Source organism: Perognathus longimembris, chromosome 13, assembly GCF_023159225.1.
Source record: "Perognathus longimembris pacificus isolate PPM17 chromosome 13, ASM2315922v1, whole genome shotgun sequence".
NCBI lineage: Eukaryota > Metazoa > Chordata > Mammalia > Rodentia > Heteromyidae > Perognathus > Perognathus longimembris.
The window spans coordinates 56,497,833-56,519,314 of record NC_063173.1 but is presented as its reverse complement, the minus strand read 5'-3'; the positions used below and the strand labels follow the sequence as shown (position 1 = coordinate 56,519,314).

The window sequence follows — 21,482 nt, the reverse complement described above, 5'->3', positions numbered from 1 at the left end:
CATATATATGTATATTTTCATACCTGTATTCCACAGTGAGCAAAAAATACCATATTTGGATTTGTGAGTTTGTCTTACTCACCATGTTGGTCTCTATAGAACCATCCATTTTTCTGCAATGCCACAATTTCATTTTCCTTTATGACTGAGTGATATGGCATGGTATGTTTCTACCATATCACCTAATCTATCCATTGCTCCTTGGGCACCTCAGCTGATTCTAGTCTGGCTTTATGGATATGCCTTCAATTAACATGAATATGCAGGTGTCTCTTGTATACTGTTTTTCAATTTTTGGCACATATGAGGAAGAGTCATAGGGCATCTTCATAACATCTAGTTTTGGTTCATTGAGCAATCTCTGCATTGATTTTCATAGTGATTGCACTAGTTTACAATCCCGCTAATAGTATAGGAGAGTTTCACTCCCTCCCCCATTCTCATCAGCAGTGGTCATTTGTCTTCTTGATGGTTTCAAACCTAGTAGAATGAGACAGAAACTTTTTTTTGGTCTTCTTTGGATCAACCCTCAAGAATTCCTTAAAATTGTGTTACTTTTATGGAAGTATCTTCCTGTGTCACTTTTCTTGAACCTTTTTTGCTGTGAAGGAAAAATAAATAAATAAAAACAATTCAAAAGACAAAGAACATGTCAGTTAAGCTCACAAGCATCCTGCATGCATCCATCCTGAGGACAAGCAGATGCTCTGCCTGAGACCAAGACTCCAGGGCTTGACACTGGCCTTGACACCTAGGCATGCTGGGAGAGGGGGCATTCTTCTTGTACCATTGTCATTTTAGACCTTGGTGTTTGTAAAAGTCAAAGAGAGAGAGGAAATTTTAAGGATTTTAAATTTTTTTCTCCTTTAATATTCTGTGTGTGTGTGTGTGTGTGTGTGTGTGTAAGAGAGAGAGAGACAGAGACAGAGAGACAGAGAGAGGAAAAGAGAGACACACAGTGTATTTTCTATGGTTTGAACTCAGGGCATTATCCCTGAGCTTCTGTGCTCATAGCTACTGCTCTACCTCTTGAGCCGCATGTCCAGTTCTGATTTGTCGTGGTTAATTGGAGAGAATAGTCTCATGGATTTTCCTGCCCATCTGGGCTTCCAACCATTGTGATCTTCAGATTTCAGCCTCCTGAGTAACTAAGATTATAGGTGTGAAACAATTGTGCCCAGCTTAAATGTTCTTTTCTTAATGTTTCCTAAATTGTTCTTCCTCAAAATTTGCCTGTGGGAGAAATTTGATTAAATCTTATAGGATCCAATTATTTAGGAACATGTTCATCTTTACAAGGAGGAGGTTTTGTTTGCTTGTTTGGTCTTAGTTCCACAGTTCTTCTTTGACTGAAGAAATAATGAGTATTGTATCTACTTGATAAACTCACATCTTTCTCCATAATATTTTGAGCACTCACTATGCTGATGGGTAATTGAACCAAGGATTTAAGTATAAGACCTTTAAGTCTTATCATATTTATGAGAAAATATAAGAAATGGTGTATTGTGCGGCTGTATTGTGTGGTGTATCGTTGGTTGTGCGGCTTGTGCCAGGGCCTAGGCACTGTCCTGTGCTGTTTTGCTCAAAGCCAGAGCTCTACTATTTTGAGCCCCAGGTCCACTATGAGTTTCTGAGTAGTTAATTTGAGATAAGAGTCTCATGAGAACTTTTCTTCCTGGTCTTTCTTTGAACTGTGATCCTCAGTTCTCAGCCTCCTCAGTTACTAAGTTTATAATAATAAACCACCAACATCTGGCAGATACATGTTTCTTATAAAGGCACAGACTGTATGACTTTTATAAATTTGACTACATTTGACCTTTTTAAGACTACACTTACTGGTCTAAGACAGCCAGCGTCAATTCGTTGAGACTGATTACAGAAGAAGAGAGAAGGAGGGAGAATGATGTGGGGAGGGGGGAATCTGATCAAGATGCATCACTGTACAGTCAATAGATGCTAATAAAAAAACAACAACAGGCAGCTTTTGTGATGTAGAGAGTCTGAGAGGAGTCTTGAAACTCAAGATTTCAATGTATATCCTACAAAATTAAGAAGCATGATGGAATGGGTAGGTGAGAATGTAGAAAGGCCTAACACTGATGAAGATGCATTCTATTCATAAACTGCTTTGTTAAATGGCAACTCCTTTGTAGAACTACTTAAAGATAATCCTAATAAAATAATTATAAACAATTGTGTGGATAGGGATGAGGTTGCCATTGAGTAAGGTACTTGCATTGAAATAGGTCAGCCTTGGTCTGAGCCTAGATGGCCAGGGAGCTTGAAATGCTCATTTTGTTTTCATCACACATACTAGACACAGCCACTCTCTAGTCAGATGACCACTGCAGTGTTTACTTACTCATTTTCCACGTCCTGGATAGTGTTAGGAAGCAGCCGATTGCTGGTTTCTGGAAGGTAGAAGACAGCAATGGCAGAAAGGATGGGGAAGGCTCCGTAGAGAATCCAGGGTAGGTGGAGAGAATATACCGCTAAGGTCATGAAGAGAGGCGCCATCACTGCTCCTAATTGGCCGAAAAATGCAATCATGCCTCCAAATGTTGACCTTCAATTGAAAAGAATATCATAAAGAAAGTATTAAAAATTATACATGTACATCCTTTTAGACTTTCCTGACTTAGTCTCCCAAGTGCTATGATTTCAGGTACCTGATATCATGCAAATATATATTTATGATCTTTATTTTATTTAGAAGCAATACAATGGAGTTGTTAGGCACATAGGTTTTGATAACAAGCTGTTGATTGTCACACTACTGCTATTGACTCATAACTGATTAATTCATCATTCTTAAAATTGGGATACCTATAATATCAAATGGAATTTTTAGTAGGAATATATCTCAACACAATAGAGGGTATATGTTAAACTTTAAACTACCAGTTATTAAAATTAAATTTTTTGTGTGTATCCTGGGCATTCACTGCCCCTGGGCACTGTTGCTGATGTCTTTTACTCAAGGCTATGCTCTAACACTTCTAGCAACAGCTCCAGTTCTTTCTTCTCTGGTGATTACTTGGAGATAAGAGTCATAGACTTTCTTACAAAGGCTGGCTTTGAACCGAGATGCTCAGATCTCAGCCTTTCAGAGCAGCTAGGATGACAGGCATGAGCCACCAGCACCTGGGAACAACTGATTTTGTATGTTGATTTTGTATGCTGCTACTGTGAGAAGTGTTTAGGAAATAAACACATGTTGGTGGAATTTTTAGGGCTCTTTTTAGTACAGAATTATACCATCTGTAAACTGGGATAATTGACTTTATATTTTCCTGTTTACATGCATTTTATTTTTTTCACCATGTTATTCTGGCTAGGATTGAATAAGAGTGGACTAAGTCCTCTGATCCTTGACTTTAGAGAAAATGGCCTTAATTCTCTCTTTTGTAGTAAAATGTTAGATATCAGTTTAATATATAGCCTCTATTTTGTAGAGATGTGCTCTTCTAAAAATCTCATTTGAATATTTAATTTTTTCACTTTTTTTTACATTTAAGAAGTTTTACCTTTCAAAAGTGTTACATTTGATTTTAGATAATCAATCTCTTGTTTAATGTGTACTTAAAATAAAGGTAATCTTCCAAGTTTGCATTTAAAATAGTTCCAGTCTTAAAGGCTTTAATGTAAACAATTAGTTTTCTGTTTTTGTCTTGCAGAAACACTGGTTTCCTACATAGCAAAATAACTTTGTAATATTTATATTTTATTATTATGTAGAGAGGAAACTATCTGACATAAATAGCTGTCCTTTGTCTTAGTGTAATGGAAAGTTCCTAAACTGGCTCAAATATTTCATATATATATTTTTTATTATCAAACTGAATTACAGAGAGGTTACAGTTTCATACATTAGGCATTGGATACATTTCTTGTACTGTTTGTTACCTCATCCCTCATTTCTCCCTCCCCCTCCCCCTTTCCTTCCCCCTCCCCCCCATGAGTTGTTCAGTTGTTCAGTTCATTTTCACCAAACAGTTTGTAAGTATTGCTTTTGTAGTTGTTTGTCTTTTCTTCCCCTGTGTCTCTCGATTTTGGTATTCCCTTCCAATTTCCTGGTTCTAATACCAGTATACCGGTTTCCAATATACTCAGATAAGATACAGAGATACTGTAGGTACAACCACAGGAAGGTGATACAGGAATATCATCAATAAGAGAGGCTACAGTTACATATGGCATGATGTAAGTTGTTACAACTGTGATATAACAATCATTTCCATAACATGGAGTTCATTTCACTTAGCATTATCTTATGTGTTCATAAGGGTATAGCTATTGGGCTCCTGTGATCCTCTGCTGTGACTTGCCTAAACCTGTGTTTGTTTTATGTGTATATTAAGTCAAAGGAATTAAATTGTCTGGTAAGTAGGAGGGTGATAGACCATTTCATTCTATTTGAAACAAATTTGCCATTCAGCATTTCCTAGAAATCTAATTGAACTGTAATCACACATCCGTACAGCAGTGATAAACCTAATATATGAGCACAGTTATTATGTGCCAATAAAATATCAAACCCCAGCAAAATAAAGAACAGTTATCAAGATGAATGTTTAAAGCAGCATAACTAGCTCCAAAGCAGGGTCAAAAAGATTTATTTTAGCCATCAGAAGAGCAGTCATAGTGGAATAAACTACATTTCTTCAGACTATAGATTAAGTTTCTCTATAAAATGACCATAAGAGAAAAAAAAGGTAATCTTAATGGCAAACAAATGATAAAATAATGGCATTCACAGGGAAATGGTCAGATCTTGAACGAATCATGTTGAGTGAGACAAGCCTAGAGCACAGAGGACAAAGGTGCATGGTCTCCCTGATATGTGGTTGTTGCAGGGGGAGGGGAGAACAGTAGAGATCATTTCTGTAAAACAAAAAACTTCTTTTCAAATGGCATTTCTACATATTTTGGTCAACAACTTTACATCATGTCTCTAAAATGGAACAATTACTAAATAAACATAAAAAGGTCTAGGATAGACCTGCCAGGAGGACAATAGCTCAACAGCTACAGACATATGATTATATAAGATGAGGCTAAGCAAAATGAACTCCACAAGATGGAAACAGGAGGATTTTACTCTTGTCATTACGTTTAATGTACTAGGTGAATTTCCTATAACGTACTCCCTGTGGTCACTGTATATGATTCTGGTACACTGGATACTGTATATATGCTTGTCTGAACTGGGGAAGGGAAAGAAAAATCAAGGAGGGTGTAACAAATATGACAAGAAATGTACTCACTACCTTATTATGTAACTACACCCTCTCTGTACATCACCTTATCAATAAAATTTAATTTAAAAAAAAGAAGTTTTACTTTTATCCCCAAGATTAATGTCAGTACATTAGAAAGTCATCCCTGGAAACAAAACATTTTTTTCTTTCATTTTTGAAGTGTTCTGTAGGCCAGGATGAATTAAACCGGAGACAGTACCTCACAACAGTAGGGATGAGTTCAGTGCCATGAACTGAAAAGGCTGAGAAGCCAGCATTAACAGCACCTATTCCCAAAGTTGCTAAAATCACGCGCAGGGTCTGCTGCGTTTCTGTAGAGAGGAAGACCCATCAGAGACAGGAATGCTTCTCTGGAGAAATCTGCCTAAACCAAACCATTAGGATAACATTCTACCGGGTGGATTTGCAAGCAGGAAATATATGGTACACAAACTATAGCCCAGAAGAAACAGTGGAATGGGGGGCTGGGAATATGGCCCAGTGCTAAATTACTCGCCTCACATACATGAAGCCCTGGGTTCGATTCCTCAGCACCACATATATATAAAAAAGCTGGAAGTGGCACTGTGGCTCAAGAGGTAGAGTGCTAGCCTTGGGCAAAAAGAAGCCAGGGACAGTACTCAGGCCCTGAGTCCACGCCCCAGGAATGGCAAAAAAAGAAAAAAAAAAAAAAAGAAAAAAAGAAACAGTGGAATGGATGAGCTACTGAAAGTAGACTCTACAATGTTTGGGCTTGGGCACTGAATGAAGGAATCTTAATGGTTTGATTCACCTCTCCCGGCCCATTTGAGTTTTATCAGTCATGGCAGGGATAGGGAAAGTCAGAAAATACTTGTTTGGTGGTGTTGTACCTTATATTTTCTGGGCACCTTCTTCAGGATCTTGAAGGAATACATGGATAAAATCTGAGGAATTAATGAGCCATGCTTCAAACTCTTTACAATCAAGAACAGGGGAATAATTGTTGATGCAAGACAATTATCCCACCATATATATTAACAAAAGAGCTGGATTTATTTGGGAGTGAATGTTGTGAAGACATTCAAATTCTGGATATTAAGCCAGGATTTAAAAATCTTAACATTAGGACTCTAATTTGGGAACCAGTAATATGTTGGGAACCACTGAGAGAGAACGAAGTTATTTTGATACCAAATAAAAATAATGTAAAATATTATTAAAAATAAGGTACTTTTAGAAGATAGCAGATTGTTAGCAGGATAAAGAATGGTGTCCCCAAATCTAGCATCCTTCAAAACACATTCCTGCCATGGGAACATTGATATTCTCATGAACATCACTTAATGGCACTCAACTAATTTAGTCAAATGTGCTGGGTTTGCATCCTATTTAGGGATAGATTATAAAACAAGAACTGGGATAGAGTGACTGAAGGAAGGACAAGAAGGAATGTCTTCTTTTCATGACTTATGCAACTGTAATCCACCTGTACATCACCTTTTTACTTCTCACCTTGGGACAGGAAGGTGTTGACCAGAATGGAAAGTCCTGCCAGGAACATGAACAGTATCTGACTTCCCCGACGGCCCAGATAATTCAATAGCAAGTAGGCAACGAATCTGCTGATAAAAGTAATGAGGCCAAAGAGAATCTGGAACAGGAAGATATTGCTCCCCAGGTGCTGCAGGTTGAGTATCAGGCCGAAGAAGGCTACGGTCAATGCCATTCTGAAGAAAAGAGAATAAAAACACATTTGAAACCATGAAGTAAATTAATTTCTAAAAAAAAGAAGAGAAAAGAACAGCTCATTCTTTTTTCCCTGGGGAAATAACATGTGGTCCCTGCAGTGGCACACAAACGTGTCATCTGACATCAGAATTCAGCTCAAAGCTTAGCGAATCATATTTTACTACCCATGCAGTATTTTCATAATAATTTCCCATAAACTTTAAAATACTATGTTTCTTCATCACTAACTGACTAACTGAAGAAATAAGTTAATTGACTTGCACTATGTCACAGCACTAACATGGAACAATGGAACTGAACATGATGGACTCCCAACCTTTCCTCTTCCATTTGACCTCCGGTTACCATATGCTCTTTGTGTGATATGTGATATACTCAAAAAATTTAGGCAGAAATGTTGTCAGTATACATAAGTTCAAAATATATACACCACATTAAAGTATATCTATATTATATGTCTTATATTTTACATATAAGATATATTATATATTTAAAATATATCTCAGACATAATTAATATGCACAACTGAGTTTCAAATTCAACAATTAGTGTGGAATCATCTGCAATTTTACAAGCAAGCAGAAGGTTCTGTTTGTTTTTGTTTGTTTGTTTGCCATCCCTGGGGCTTGAACTCATGGCCTAGGCTCTGTCTCTGAGCCTCTTTGGGCTCAAGGATAGCACTCTACTTGAGCCACAGCACCACTTCTGGCTGTGTTTTTTGTGGATTTTTGGAGATTATTTGAGACAAAATATTAACAGAGATGCTACCCAGGCTCGCTTCAAACAGCCATCCTCGGATCTCAGCCTCCTGAGTAGCTGGGATTCCAGGCTTGAGCCACAGTCACGGGGTCCTGTGCACTTTTACTGTAATACAGTCAATGACTAACTATCGCATCACACTGGTCGGGCTCTCATGCCAGACTCCAGTGGGCCTCAACGTGGTGAACCCAGGATAGAAAACTTGTTTCAATAAATCCTTCCAGTGCTTTCTATCTAATAATAGAAAATCATGGTCCTTTAGCTTTGCTCTTGTTTTCTTTGCCCTGCTGGGAACACTTAATCACACCTGTTTTTGTTCCTCTCTTATATCTCAATGACACTAAAATGTAAAAAACAGAACAGACTGGTTTATTCCTATAAAAGTATTGGGATTGCCAGTTTTAAAATGATAAACTCACTTCTATGTAAAAGAAAACAACAAGACATTTAACAAGACTTAGTGCTTAAGAAACATTCCCTGAGATTTTTCTTTTTAACGCTGTGCCTTAAAATTCACTAAAGTATTGGCCCAGGCAACTTGTAGCTGCTCAATGTGAGATGAAAACTAGTGTCACACACCAATGAATAAATAGCATCTCGGGCAATGGACAGTTGGAGAACACTCTCCTTTGTTAATTAAAATTTTTAAATTGTTATTACAAAGGTGATATAGAGAGGAATTACAGTACCATAAGGCAGGTAAAGAGCTCATCTCATTTCTGGCACTCTCCTTTGGAGATGAGTCACCATGGGGAGGCACTAACATTTCAATAACCAACAGCCAGAACCACATCAAAAGAGAGAGATGGGAAATCCTGGAGGGGACCCCAGGGTCCTCCCTGCTCTGCTTCAATAGGACAATGTAATCAGGGCGGGTCAGTGAACTTCCTCCAGGTAGTCAACTCCAGTGCATCCAAGTTAAGAGCAGGGTTATTGAGTGAACAGACACATTCACCATCCAAGGGTCAGGAGATCAGAAGCTTCCAGTGTGTGCAGAGGAAAGGCAACATGCCAAGAAAGGAAGAGAGGAAGAGCATTGGGAATCTTTTTCAGTATTAGCTGAACTGGTGGAGGGACAGAAAGGTCATGGAGAGAAAAGAAGGAAACATTCCATAGTCACCCAGGCAGGCTGGGTGACCACAGACTGGCTGCCCTAGACAAAGCAGCAAACAGGAGACCCAGTATCTGTGTGTTTGAGATTTGGTGTGACCGTGAGTCTCATTGGGCAGTCTAGACCTCGAGTGTAAAGGAACTCTGCCACTCCCCCCCATATGCAGACTGTACATACATTGGCTGAGTGTCAGTGACTCAAGCCTGCAATCCTAGCTACTTAAGAGGCTGAGATCTGACATTTATGGTTCAAAGCCAGCCTGTGAAGGAAAGTCTGTGAGACTCTTACGTGGAAGTAACCACCAACAAGCCAAAAATGGGGCTATGACTCAAGTGGTAGAGTGCTGGCCTTGAGCAAAAATCTCAAGGACAGCACTCAGACCCCAAGGTCCAGCCCTGGGACCGCAAACACACACAAACATACACATTTTTATTTATATGAAATTCAAGAACAAGCAAAAGTTAAAAAAATAAAAATAATCCAGGCATTTGTGTCTCACCCTGTAATGTTAGCTACTCAGGAGGTTGAGATGTGAGGAACATGGTTCAAATCCAGCCCAGGTAGAAAAGTCTGTGAGACTCTTACATCCAAGAAACTACTCAGAAAATGCCACACGTTGCACTGTATCTCAAGAAGTAGAGTGGTAGTCATGAGCACAGAGAGGCTCAAGGACAGATCCCTGTCCCTAAGTTCAAACCGAAGTACTGGCAAAAATGAATGAGTGAATAAATGAAAGATTGAATAATAAAAAAAAGTACAATGATCTCAGAAAGAGAAAGATAAGAATGGATGGATGGGCTGGGAATGTGGCTTAGTGGTCAAGTGCTTGTGTAGCATCCAAGCAATACTGATTTTTGATTCCTCAGTACCACATAAATAGAAGGAGCTAGAAATGGCTGTATGGTTCAAGTGGTAGAGTACTAGTCTTGAACAAAAGAAGCTCAAGGACAGTGCCCAGGCCCTGAGTTCAAGCTCTAGGACTGCCAAAACAAACTGTTGGTATTTTTTGTTAATGTGGTAAACGTAGAAGAATGATGAAGGAATAAAAATGTGCTTCTTTGGATGATTACTATATAGGTTTATAGACTTATGAAATGGACCTAGATGAACAAGATTTGTGCATTTTTCTTTTTGGATAGTAGTGTGTGTGTGTGTGTGTGTGTGTGTGTGTGTGTGTGTGTGTGTGTGCCTTTTTAATTCATGCCTGGGACCATGTACTGTATCATGTCTATGAAAAGCCAGCTCCTTTTCGTTTCATTGTTTCTCAAGTAGAGTCTCTTTTTTCCTGGGCCAGGCAGGACCCAATCCTCCTATTCATGCTTCCTGTGCTGACTCCGCCCCTCTCTGTTTATTGGCTGAGATGGGTCTTGTGGACTTTTTGCCTGAGCTGAAAGGGAACCATGATCCTCCCAACTGCAGCCTGCAGAGCACTAGAGTCATGAGGTGAGTCGCCATGCCTGGCTGCATTTTCCTTTAAGTTTTATTTCAATACAAATTGAAAAGACAAAAATTTAAATTGTGTTTCACAGTAGATGTTTCCATATACTAATATCTAGTGCTGAGTTTCCTTCAGGAATGTGATTTTCATATCTCCTGTACTTCAGTCCCACTGAGTTTTCTCATACAGTAGCATTAAAATGTGGTAATTCAACATACACTCTTTAAAATCATTCTTTTCTTATGTATTGATAGGTTGTATATAAAGTAGCTGCTTTTTTTTGTGCCAGTCCTGGGGCTTGAACTCAGGACCTGGGACTATTCCTGAGCCTCTTTGTGTTCAAGGCTTGCACTTTACCACTGGCTAGCACTTTAGCACAGTGCCACTTCTGGCTTCTTCCAAGTCATTTGTTGGAGATAAGAGTCACTTGGGTTTTCCTGCCCTGAGCTGACTTCCAATTGTGACCCTCAGATCTCAGCTTCCTGATTATCTAGGATTACATCTGTGAACCACCAGCAAGGGGCCTGACGCTGGTATTGTTTTTGAAATGTAGTTGCCTCTCCAATACTTTAGTGGACATGGAATTTATTGATAACTTTATTTTAAAGGAACATACCTGATAAAGCATAGGCAGTAGATTCTCATACGCAGCCTGGGCGCGTGGAGCAATTGAAAAATGGATGTTTTCTTCTGGGCTTCATCAAACTCCTCTTGCAGGCTGGATTTCACAAACTTGGACAACAAAAGTCATGAGCATTCTTGAGCTGTCAAGCATGTGCCAGTTATATTGCTAAATTCTAGAAGATGCAGATATGTTGTTTCCTATCCTCAAGGAAAACTACTTACTAGAGGATGTGGACATTGAAATCCGTCTCATGTGGGTAGAATCACAAAAGATGCTAGAAGAAGGTGAAACCCAGGGGAATTATATAGGAACAAAGCCTGTTTAAACACTGAAGCAAAGCCTTGAGATTTAGGTGTAGGGTGTGTGTGTGTGTGTGTGTGTGTGTGTGTGTGTGTGTGTGTGTGTGTGTGTGTGTGTTGTGGTCCTCCGGCTTGAAATCTGGGCTTAGGCATTGTCCCTGAACTTCTTTCACTCAAGGCTAGTCTTCTACCACTTGAGCCATAGCATCAATTCTGGCTTTTTCTGTGTATCTTATTGTTGATAGAAAATAGACTTGCTTGAAGCCTTGATCCTCAGATCTCAGCCTCCTGAGTATCTAAGATTGCAGTTGTGAGCCACCAGCACCAACTTTGCATATGTTACTTTTGAAAGCAACTTGGTGCTGGGATTGTGGCCTAGTGGCAAGAGTGCTTGCTTCATATACATGAAGTCCTGGGTTTGATCCCTCAGCACCTCATATATAGAAAAGGGCAGAAGTGGCACTGTGGCTCAACTAGCAGAGTGCCAGCCTAGAGCAAAACAAACCTAGGGACAGTGCTCAGGCCCTGAGTCCAAGCCCCAGGACTGGCAAAAAAAAAAAGGAAGAGATTACCTTTAATAGCAATTTATTTATTTTTATATTAAACTGGTGGGATTAATGCTGGATATGACAGACTTGTCTATTCATTCCAGTGAGTCTATATTTTTGGTTATGCAAGTAAGGACAGAAAGAACAAAATGAGATTGTGTCCCTAAAATGTCTGTTGAGATACTCTTTAGGAATACTGTTTAGATGAAATATAATTTATCTTTCAAGAAAAATGTGAAGAACTCAAAGCCCAGATCTAACAGGGAAGAGGTTGTTGCAGTGGGCCAGGTTGCTAGAATTTTCGTAGCGTTCAAAAAAACTACTACAGTAATTTTTTCTAACTTTTGCATAGCTGGATTTAGAATTGTTCTGGATCCTTGTATCTTACATCTCCTTTTTGAAGAAAAATGCAGTCTTTCTTCAGTTCTTATATAATTATTACCAATTGGATGAGTTTGGACAGGTGGATGTTTTCTTCCTCTTTAGCTTCACATGTGTACATACATGAGGACCCTATATTCAGAGAACAAAGCTCAAGTAGGCCCCTCTACCCTTATACCTCATTAATGAGTTAAGGTTCAAGGAGAGTGGGGTGGAGAGCATTTTCCTAGCATTTGAGAGGCCCTTAGTTCAGTCACCATCACTGGACAAAAAGATTCTGGAATTTGAGCCCATGTTGTAATGAAGTAAAGACTTTTGGAGACACTGCCATTTCACATAGCAGAGGGATGAAATTACTTGGATTGAGAAAATACACCTTTGTGTCTGTCTTGGTTAGCGTTTTCCTCTCTGTGGCATTTGCTCTCTTACAGGGGCAGCCTGTGGGCGTGTCTGTCCTAGGCGCCCCAATGACTCACATGCCTCCCACAGCTCTTGTTACCTTAGTCCTTTCTAGTCCATTAAAGCTTGATGAACACTTCTCCTGGGTTTTCTCACAAATACCAGGTACCTATTCTGTATTAGTACCTATTCTGTATTAGAATCTCCCTTAACTTTTGTGCCCCATTTCAAACCTAAGTTTCTCCCTGGCAGATGTGATGCAGTTAATTCCCTTATTAATATCCAACACTGTGTGGGCATATTGTAGATACACAAAAATACTTATTTACTTTTTTACCTATTTATTTGCTGGTTGGTTGGTTTCTTTATGCTGGTCCCGGGCTTGAACTCAGGGCTGAGGCACTGTCTCTGAGCTTTTCTTCTTGAGACTGGAAATCTACCACTTGAGTCACAGCTCTACTTCCAGTTTTGGGAGGTTTATTGCATATATGGGTCTCACAAACTTCCTTCTAGTCCTGGCTTTGAGCCTTGATGCTCAGATCTCAGCTTCCTGAGCAGCCAGAATTACAGACAAGAGTCTCAGAGCCCAGCCTCAAAGATTTTTAAAGAGTGAGTAAAGGGTATCCATGAGTTAACCACACAGGACCTGGCCTCAAGAAATAAGGAAAGGGAAGGGGAACAAATAACCAAAACTTCAACAAACAAGAGGAAGAAGAGAAAAGTAACAAGAATTCTCTGGAGCATTTCTACACAGACAGAATCTTAGTACTCTCTGTAATGACAGGAAATGCCAGAGAAAGAAGGACTTTGAGATCATTACTGCCATAGCCATAGTGTCTATTAGAGCTATGGGTTTTATTACTGGCTTACTAAATATTTAATATTGGAATGAAATGGATGGAAGTCAAAGTGATATTTAATGCTTTCCCTAAAGGAAATGATAATTTATTGAAATAGTGAGAAAGAGTTCTTTTGACTACTTTTTTCTATCTGTGCCATGTGAGGGAAATTGCACTTTTATTCAAACATTAATGTTCTTTTCTCTCACTCTTTGACACAACATGTGTACTTTGTTTTCCAGTACCTCTCAACCTATACAATACTCAGTCTGTGAGGAACCAAGACAAAGATGTTAGGATCTCACTTAGAAGCCAAGTTCTTAGACAACTGAGATCAGAGGATCTCAGTTCAATACCAGTCTGGACAAGAAAGCTTAGAGACTCTTATCTCTAATTAAGCACCAGAAAACCTGAAATAGCACTGTGGCTCCAAGTGGCAGAGTGCTAACCTTGAGAGAAAAACCTCAGGGCCTATGCCTAGGCCCAGAGTTCAAGTCCAAAATGACAAAAACAAAACCTCTGCCTCCCTTAGGAAGATCTCATTTTTGGTATCCTGAAGGACCCAGAGTTGTGAGCTCATATCATTCACTATTCCAGTAGTCTTCCCCTTCTCAGATCACCTCAATGGTCAGGGTCTCCCCAGCATTCTTCTTTCCATTTATACGAGCAACTCTCCTAAGTTCCTCTAAGCCTTTTTCTACTTGATTGCTAAAAATCAGCCACCGAGCAGATTCCACCGCCATCCTGATGAAAGAAGACAACACAGCTACAGTAAACAGCTAATTGCTTATTTTACAGAGAACATCAATATAAAATTTCTTTTCCTTTTCATTTAATATAGACTGTATAAATTATAGTAGAGTTATTTCTGATTAAATTTGCCTCCCCACTGGATATACAAAGGAAGGGACTTTGTGGCTGTTAATGATGCATGTATCTTAAAAGTGATTTTAGACAACAAGGAGTAATGAAGAAATACTACAATCATACACTGACATTCCAATAGTCTGTATCCCAATACGATCCATGTGGCATAATATTAATCTTTGTAGAGGTCTTACTTCGGTGAGTTTTTTATGCAATAAATTTCTACAAGCTGGGCAGTGGTGGCTCACACTTGTAATCAGGGCTACTCAGGAAGCTGAGATGTGTGGGTCAAGGTGGATGCCAGCCTGGGCAAGAAAGTCCGGGAGAATTTTACTCCAGTCAATGACTAAGAAACCAGAAATGAAGGTGTGGCCTCAAGTGGCAGAGTATGCCCACTTCACCAGTGTGGTTCAGCACTTAAAACTATAAAACATGAACAAAAATTCAAGAAGACAGCAATAGATGGAAAGACCTCCCATGTTCACATATTACTGAAGCATTCAAAATTCTAGTGCTCTACCTTGTAGATATAAAAAGTCAATTCTAAAACTGCTAAGGAAGTGCAACAAACTCTGCTTAGTCAAAACAATCCAGGACAAAAACAGCAATGCTGCGGGTTTCACGACTTTGTTTTCAAATTCTGTTACAGAGACATAGTAACAAATCAGCAAGGTTAGGAAGCAAAAAGCTATGTATTCCAATGGAATAGAATACAATCCATAGAAAGAAACCCACAAAGTAGACTATTGTTTAGTAAAAAACAAACAAGAAACAGGGGCTGGGAATTTGTCCTTGTAGCAGACTGCTTGCCTACCATACATGAAGCCCTGGGTTCGATTCCTTAGCACCACATATACAGAAAAAAAAAAACAGAAGTGACATTGTGGCTCAAGTGGTAGAGTGCTAGGCTTGAGCAAATAGAAGCCAAGGACTGGGCTCAGGCCCTGAGTTCAAGTCCCAGGCCTGGCAAAACTAAACAAAACATTACAAAACAAAATCTGGAAATTATGTTGTGTACAAGAAAGTCGATTGACCTGAAGTTCTTTGTGGTAAGTGAAAAGATGTTCCACTTGGAAAGACCTATATCATGTGGTTACTCTTTTTTGTTTTGTCTTTTCTTTTTTGGTAATGGGGATCGAACCCAGGACGTTGCACTTGCTAGGCAAGTGATTTGCAACTGAGCTCCATCCAGCCCAATGTGCTTACTCTTACATGCAAATCTACCTAATATATGTTTATATAAAATAGCACATATATGTTAAGACTATAAAAGGGACCTTTTTACAGCAGATCATAGGAATGCATGATGAGGAAAATGAGTCATTGATGGGCGAGTATGTCAATGTAAGTTCATTGAGTATGAAAACAGCAGAGATAAGCCCATTCTACCACTTAAAAGTACTTTTTCCAGAAGGAGGAGAAAGTGATACAAAATGCTTAATAGAAGGAGTGAATATGCTCAAAATCCATTATTCACATGTGTGGAAATCCCATAGTGAGACCCTTTTATACCAAGCAACATATGCTGAAAAAGGAAAAAAAAAAGATTCCATAATAATTCTGTGGCTGAGATACAGAACTGCTAAGTCCACACCTGCAGCCTCCTGTCAGAGAGCCATTCCAGGCTCTTCGTCTCTCACTAGCACAAGGGCGACGATGGGTGAGCGGAGCTGAGGATTGCCCGGGGATAGCACACATCCCAAGTGTCAAAACCTCCCTCTACATCTCACTTCCCCATTTCAATAGACTTACAGGCCAGGGACATCGTCCATACCTTGAGAACATGCAGCAGACCCACAAAGGTATGGATGATACCAGCTGCAGTGTGACCCAGCTGCGAAAGGAATAAGCCAGGCCTCCCACGAGCATCTGTCCAGCACTGTAGGAAGTCTGCATTGCTATCACAGCTTGCAATAGAGGTCTTGTCCACTCTGTAACTGGAAGCCAACATAGTTGTAATTACAATTACATAGTGGTTATGATTATTTCCAAAGGAGGGCTTTGAGGTCAATTCAAATCATACAGGAAACTAAAGAATCAAGTGACTGACTTACTGAGATATAAAGGGTTTGACAACAGAATCATGCTGGATAACCCAGCTAAGAAGCGCAGGGAACAGTACACAAAGAAGGTGGGAGCAAAGGCCGCACAGGTGTCACTGATGGCCGTTTGGAGTAAACACCACGTGAAGATTGTCTTCCGTCCAAACCTAAGAAATATTGGACCATGTGAGCTTATTCAAGAATCAAAACAATATCACTAAAAACAACACAAGACAGCACATCTTGAAATTTATTATCAATATTGAATCCTTATTCCATAAAGATTCAAATTATTGAGGGGAAGTGTTTTATTCTATAAATAAATATTGAAAATAAATGATGTTAAATATTTATTATCTCAACATTCCACTTGAGGTCCAGTGGAACTATTATATTAGTCAAAAGTTCAGGTGACCCAAGCCGAGGAACTAGACAATGGGTGTGATGTCCATGGTCTCTCAGGAAGGACGCTCAAGGTCACCAGAAGGACTCTGATGCTACATCAAGCCTTACAAGAAAGAAGATAAAATGTGAGACATTGGCAGGCGTGTTCACTAGGAGACACACGTATTTGGGAGGACCGGTTTGTGTGTTGTGCTTAGAGTTCTGAGCAGTGAGATGAAGAGTGTTCTGCTGTCTGTGTTAGTGAGTGTGCACTGTCAGGGTGGAGGCCCAACGTATTGCACAGAGAGAATGGGAAGACAGTCCATCAGAGCTTCAGACAGATGGAGTAACAGCCTCTGTCAGCTGGGTCTTGGTTCTTGTGCCTTGGAAAATCTGCTTCATCTCGAACAGTAGCCAATTCATAAATTTCTTCTCACTGCAGCAGTGCTTGGAAAGTGCATACGAGAGAGTACAGACACATGTCAAGGATAAGGCCCAAAGAAAAGCAAGGATTAACAAAAAGAAGATGGACACATTGGTATCAGTACTGTTGTAGGAAAGAGGCCTGAGACAAAGTCAACTTGGACAAAGTTGCAAGATTCTGCGTGATATCGACATATAAGCTTTAGTTTTTTACACCCACTCAATAACATCTTACTTGTTGCTTTAACAGTCTAATTTGTTATAGCAAATAATACAAAATTCACACAGAAGCACAAAAGGCACTGAATCATCAAAGCATTTTGAGCACAAATAGCAAAGATGAAAGTATCATGGGGTTGCATTGCAAATTATACTACAGTGCCACAGTAGCAAAACAGCATGGTACTGGCACTAAACCAAAGACAAATGGAACAGATCAGAAGACACAAAATGAAGAATAAACCTAGGCCCTTATATCCTTCCTGTATTAATCTCCCTTCAAGGTAGAACATGGATCTTAATATAAAAACATGAACCTTTAAAATTATTACAGTGGAGAAAAGAGAAAAATGCCACAACTTACTGATATGAACACTAACTTTCTGTATAGAATTATAGTATCCCAAAAATGAAAAGAACAGCAAAAGAGACAGGTATGATTGCATCAGGCTAAATATTTATAGTCTAGTAAACTGCAAAGTCACTACTACACTAGGGAGACAGCCTGTAGAATGAGAGAGCACACTTGATATTTGTATAACACATGATGGACTAATTGCAGAATATACAGGAAACTCAAGGAGGGGGAAAAAAAAAAACAAATTTTAAAGCATCAACAACCCAATTAGAAATGGGTAAATGAAATGAATAGAGACTTCTAAAAAGAAGTACAACTGAGCCAGGCACTGTTCACTTATCCTTGTAGTCCTTAGCCACTTAGGAGGCTGAGATTTGGGGACATTGGTCAAAGCCAATGCAGGTAGAAATGTGTGAGATTCTTATATGCAATGAACCCCCAGAAAATAGCAAGTGGTGCTGTGGTTGAAAGTGGTAGAATATTAATCTTGAGTAGAAGAGCTCAGGGATAAGTCCTATGCCCTCAGTTCAAGTTCAAGGTCCATAACTGACAACAACAACGACAACAAAAACCAGAAACAAAAAAGGGAAGAACTGCAAATGGCCAATCATACAAGAAGAACTGCTGTCTATCCCTGGTGACAAAGAAATGTTCACTGAAACGACAGTGGAATTTCACCTCACTGCAGGCAGAATGAGCACCAACAAGAACACAAGCAACCAGTGTTGGCAAGGACTTTTTTGGGGAAAAAGCACGACCTTCTTCATACCCTATTGTTGGACTGTAAACCAGTGCGAGCACTGGAGAAATCAGTATAGATATTCCTTAGCACATTTTCCTGCTGGGTGCTAGAGAGTTATGTAAAGCACAAGATTAGAGCTCAGCTGAAATTCATTAAGGTCTTAGACAATCTCATCAATATCCACAGAGAAAGTGAAATGACACCTACCTGTCTGAAAGATAGCCAAATATCAGACTTCCCAGCAGTGCCCCAGTCATGAACACTACTTGGACTATGGATTTGGATGACTGGTGCTCACAGACTAGGTCCCACTGGAAAAGAAAGGGAGAAACAGCAGGGTCAGGAGAGTGGAAGCCTTCAGTGGAAACAGACTGTCAGTGCCCAGCTGTGAGGGAAAACAAGGTATAATTTTAAGAACATTTAGTTACCATAATGGAGAATGTGTGACAAAACACTTTTTTCCTAGGAGGAAAGATTTCCTCTATAGTGTGACTGACACAAAGTCTCTTTGATGTTTCCTAACAGTCAATAATTCAACTGACACAATAACTCTCATCTTGGACACACATTGATTCAGTTAGAAAGTGTTAAAATGCTCAGGCCAAGATTTATGGTCCAGAAGTTCTGGACTTACTTGCTGTGGCAAAAGAAAATTTAATAAGTATTGCGAGTCACTGACCTAGCATAGTATTTTCCTTCATGGTATTTCAATTGCTCTTCAAAATTTAAATCTTTCTTTCTCTTTAGATTACATGGTATAACAACAGGTTTATCTTCATTTGTTTTATTCACTGACCTCAGTCAGTTCTAGCTTAGCTACTCAACATCATGGCAGTACAGCTGAGCAGTTGCTTACTTGCTGAAGGAAGGAAGGAAAATGGCTGACTATAATCTACCCCAGGGGACTGAGTATTGAAGCAAGTCTGTTGTTTGTGTTCATCCCACAACCTTTGAGCAGACACCCAGAAGATGTAAAGGGGCCTCTTACCTCCATCACGATGGTGGAAGGGAAGGAACTTTTGTCATACACCCAGCCATCCACACAGGGCTCTGTGTCTGCCTCACTGGCGTTCCACAAGGTCTTGTTCAGGTGGAGCAGCTGCCATTGGGGCTGGACAAAGCGGCGGCACTTCTCTGGCCTGAGGTTTGAGTCTAGGGGGATGGAGATTCTCAGGAGGTCCTGCTGGCTGAGGGTGGCCGTGTGGTTGTGAGCGACAGTGTGGTTGTCGAGGACGTGCACCCAGCAGCGGTGCTCAGGGGTGGCTGCCGTGAAGTTCTCCAGTAGAAAATGAGTGTAAGATATCATGCTAGTGATATAAAAGAAAACCAGCTGAAGGATCTGGAATCTTCCCCGGGCTCCAACATGCTCCAGTAGTGCCTCAAAACCTATTGGGACTGCACAAGAAGTCTCTCCCATGGGGGACGCGAGTGCTGCTATGCAGCTAGGTTCAGAAGGGAAAAGCTTCCTTCCTCTAGGCCCAGCAGTATTGCGCTTGTCCCCACTCACTGTCTTCTTCCTGGGCCCGTCTCACCATTGTTCACCTCCAGGTCCTGTGGGTCAGAGCAGCTAGGAAGCTTTAATAGTTACTGCAGTATGTACCTAATATGTATTTAATGGAATGACTGTGATCTTTGCACTTCTTCAGGAGTTCACTGATTTCATAACCTTAAGGCATGTGCCCAATGGTTTTTCTTGTTTGTTTTCTTCAGAAGAGGACACATGACATTCAGAAATTAACTATTGCATTTCATTACAGTGAAAAGAAGAGAGCTTGGCTTTTTCTTAGTAGAGTTGAATTTTCCCTCAAGTGAATGAAAGTTGGGATTAGTTAAAAGTAATGCAAATTGGAATGCTGTCCCTCTATGAATGCTTCAATTGTAGTAGTCACAGTGAGGTTATGACTTTTGAAATACGGAAGTAATGATAGGAGAAAAAATAATGTAGGAGTATTTGCTGGTCTTGGGCTCGAACTCATGGACTGGAAGCTATCCCTGACTTTCTTTGTTGCTCAAGGATACTGCTGTACACCTTTGTGCCACAGGGCCACTTCCAGTTGTCTGGGGGTTAACTGTAGAGAAAGGTCTCAAGGACTTTCATGCCTGGGCTGGCTTCAGATTACAATCCTCAGATCTCAGCCTGCTCAGTAGCCAGGATTATGGTTGTGATCCACAGGGTTTGGTTTGGTTTTGTGTTTGAGAGAGAGATTTTCACTATATAACCTAGGCTGCATCCAAACTTGTTATCCTTCTGCCTCAGAAGTGCACATTGTTGTTGAAAGCTGTAGTGTTTCTGCTGCACAGGGGTTCAGGGCCAAGCCGTTCGTACCAGACATTCACCTTAAACAAGGCAGAGCGAGAGGCCTTGATCCTGTCCTGTAACTGGCCCACAGATGTCTGAACTATCAATGTCTGGACTGTACATTATGACTGTACATTAAGGACCCAGGAAACGTGCCATGGAAAACTGTCCTCAGTCTAAGTGTCACTATAACTAGAAATACCTAGTGTAACCAAGGCACGAATGTGAGCTCCTTTCCAGTTAGAAGTTAGACATGTTTGGAACTAGACAGGCATGCTCACTAACTATTTTCTTTTGACCTCTAGACCCTGGTTAAGCACAAATCAACTCCATTTAGGATCTGAAACCATGCCTTCAGATCTGCCTCTGAAAGGTCTCTCACTGACAGGACAAGCTTTGTCCTGTGCATGTCTGCTTCTTGCTAGGAGCTCTTGTCAGTTGTGGGGCTTGAACTCAGAGCCTGGGAACTGTCACTGAGCTCTTTTGCTCAAGGCTAGCACTTTCCCACTTTGAGCCACATCCCCACTTCCAGCATTCTGCTGATTATTTAGAGATAAGAGTCTCACAGGGTCTTTTCTCCCTGGGCTGGCTTTGAACCACAATCCTCTGGTCAAATGAGTCCCTGTCTAAAGCCCTTCACTCCAATTGAAGCAACAAGATCAACAGAAATGGATTTTAAAGCAGGGCTTACCTAGAACTTGTGAAGGAGTTCGATTTTATCAATAATTACTTGTAAGAGTTATTTCTCTGACTGTGAGTCTGACTAAATTCT

The 21,482-nt window shown here is 40.1% G+C and overlaps 2 protein-coding genes and 1 long non-coding RNA gene across 2 annotated transcripts in view; 1 reads left to right on the top strand and 2 right to left on the bottom strand.

Annotated features, from left to right (window-relative positions):
• Positions 1-21,482, top strand: part of LOC125362054 (steroid transmembrane transporter SLC22A24-like) — a 212,588-nt gene that overhangs the window by 61,374 nt on the left and 129,732 nt on the right.
• Positions 1-21,482, bottom strand: part of LOC125362070 — a 160,833-nt gene that overhangs the window by 55,108 nt on the left and 84,243 nt on the right. The window lies entirely within an intron of this gene.
• LOC125362062 (steroid transmembrane transporter SLC22A24-like) lies at positions 346-19,939 on the bottom strand. The gene is made up of 10 exons (XM_048360726.1): positions 19,400-19,939; positions 18,619-18,722; positions 16,298-16,452; positions 16,018-16,180; positions 13,997-14,120; positions 10,902-11,017; positions 6,741-6,955; positions 5,467-5,578; positions 2,369-2,572; positions 346-601 (listed from the first exon to the last, which is right to left on the bottom strand). The coding sequence occupies exons 1-10, from the start codon at positions 19,826-19,828 to the stop codon at positions 541-543; spliced, it is 1,683 nt and encodes a 560-aa protein (XP_048216683.1). The 5' UTR covers positions 19,829-19,939; the 3' UTR covers positions 346-540.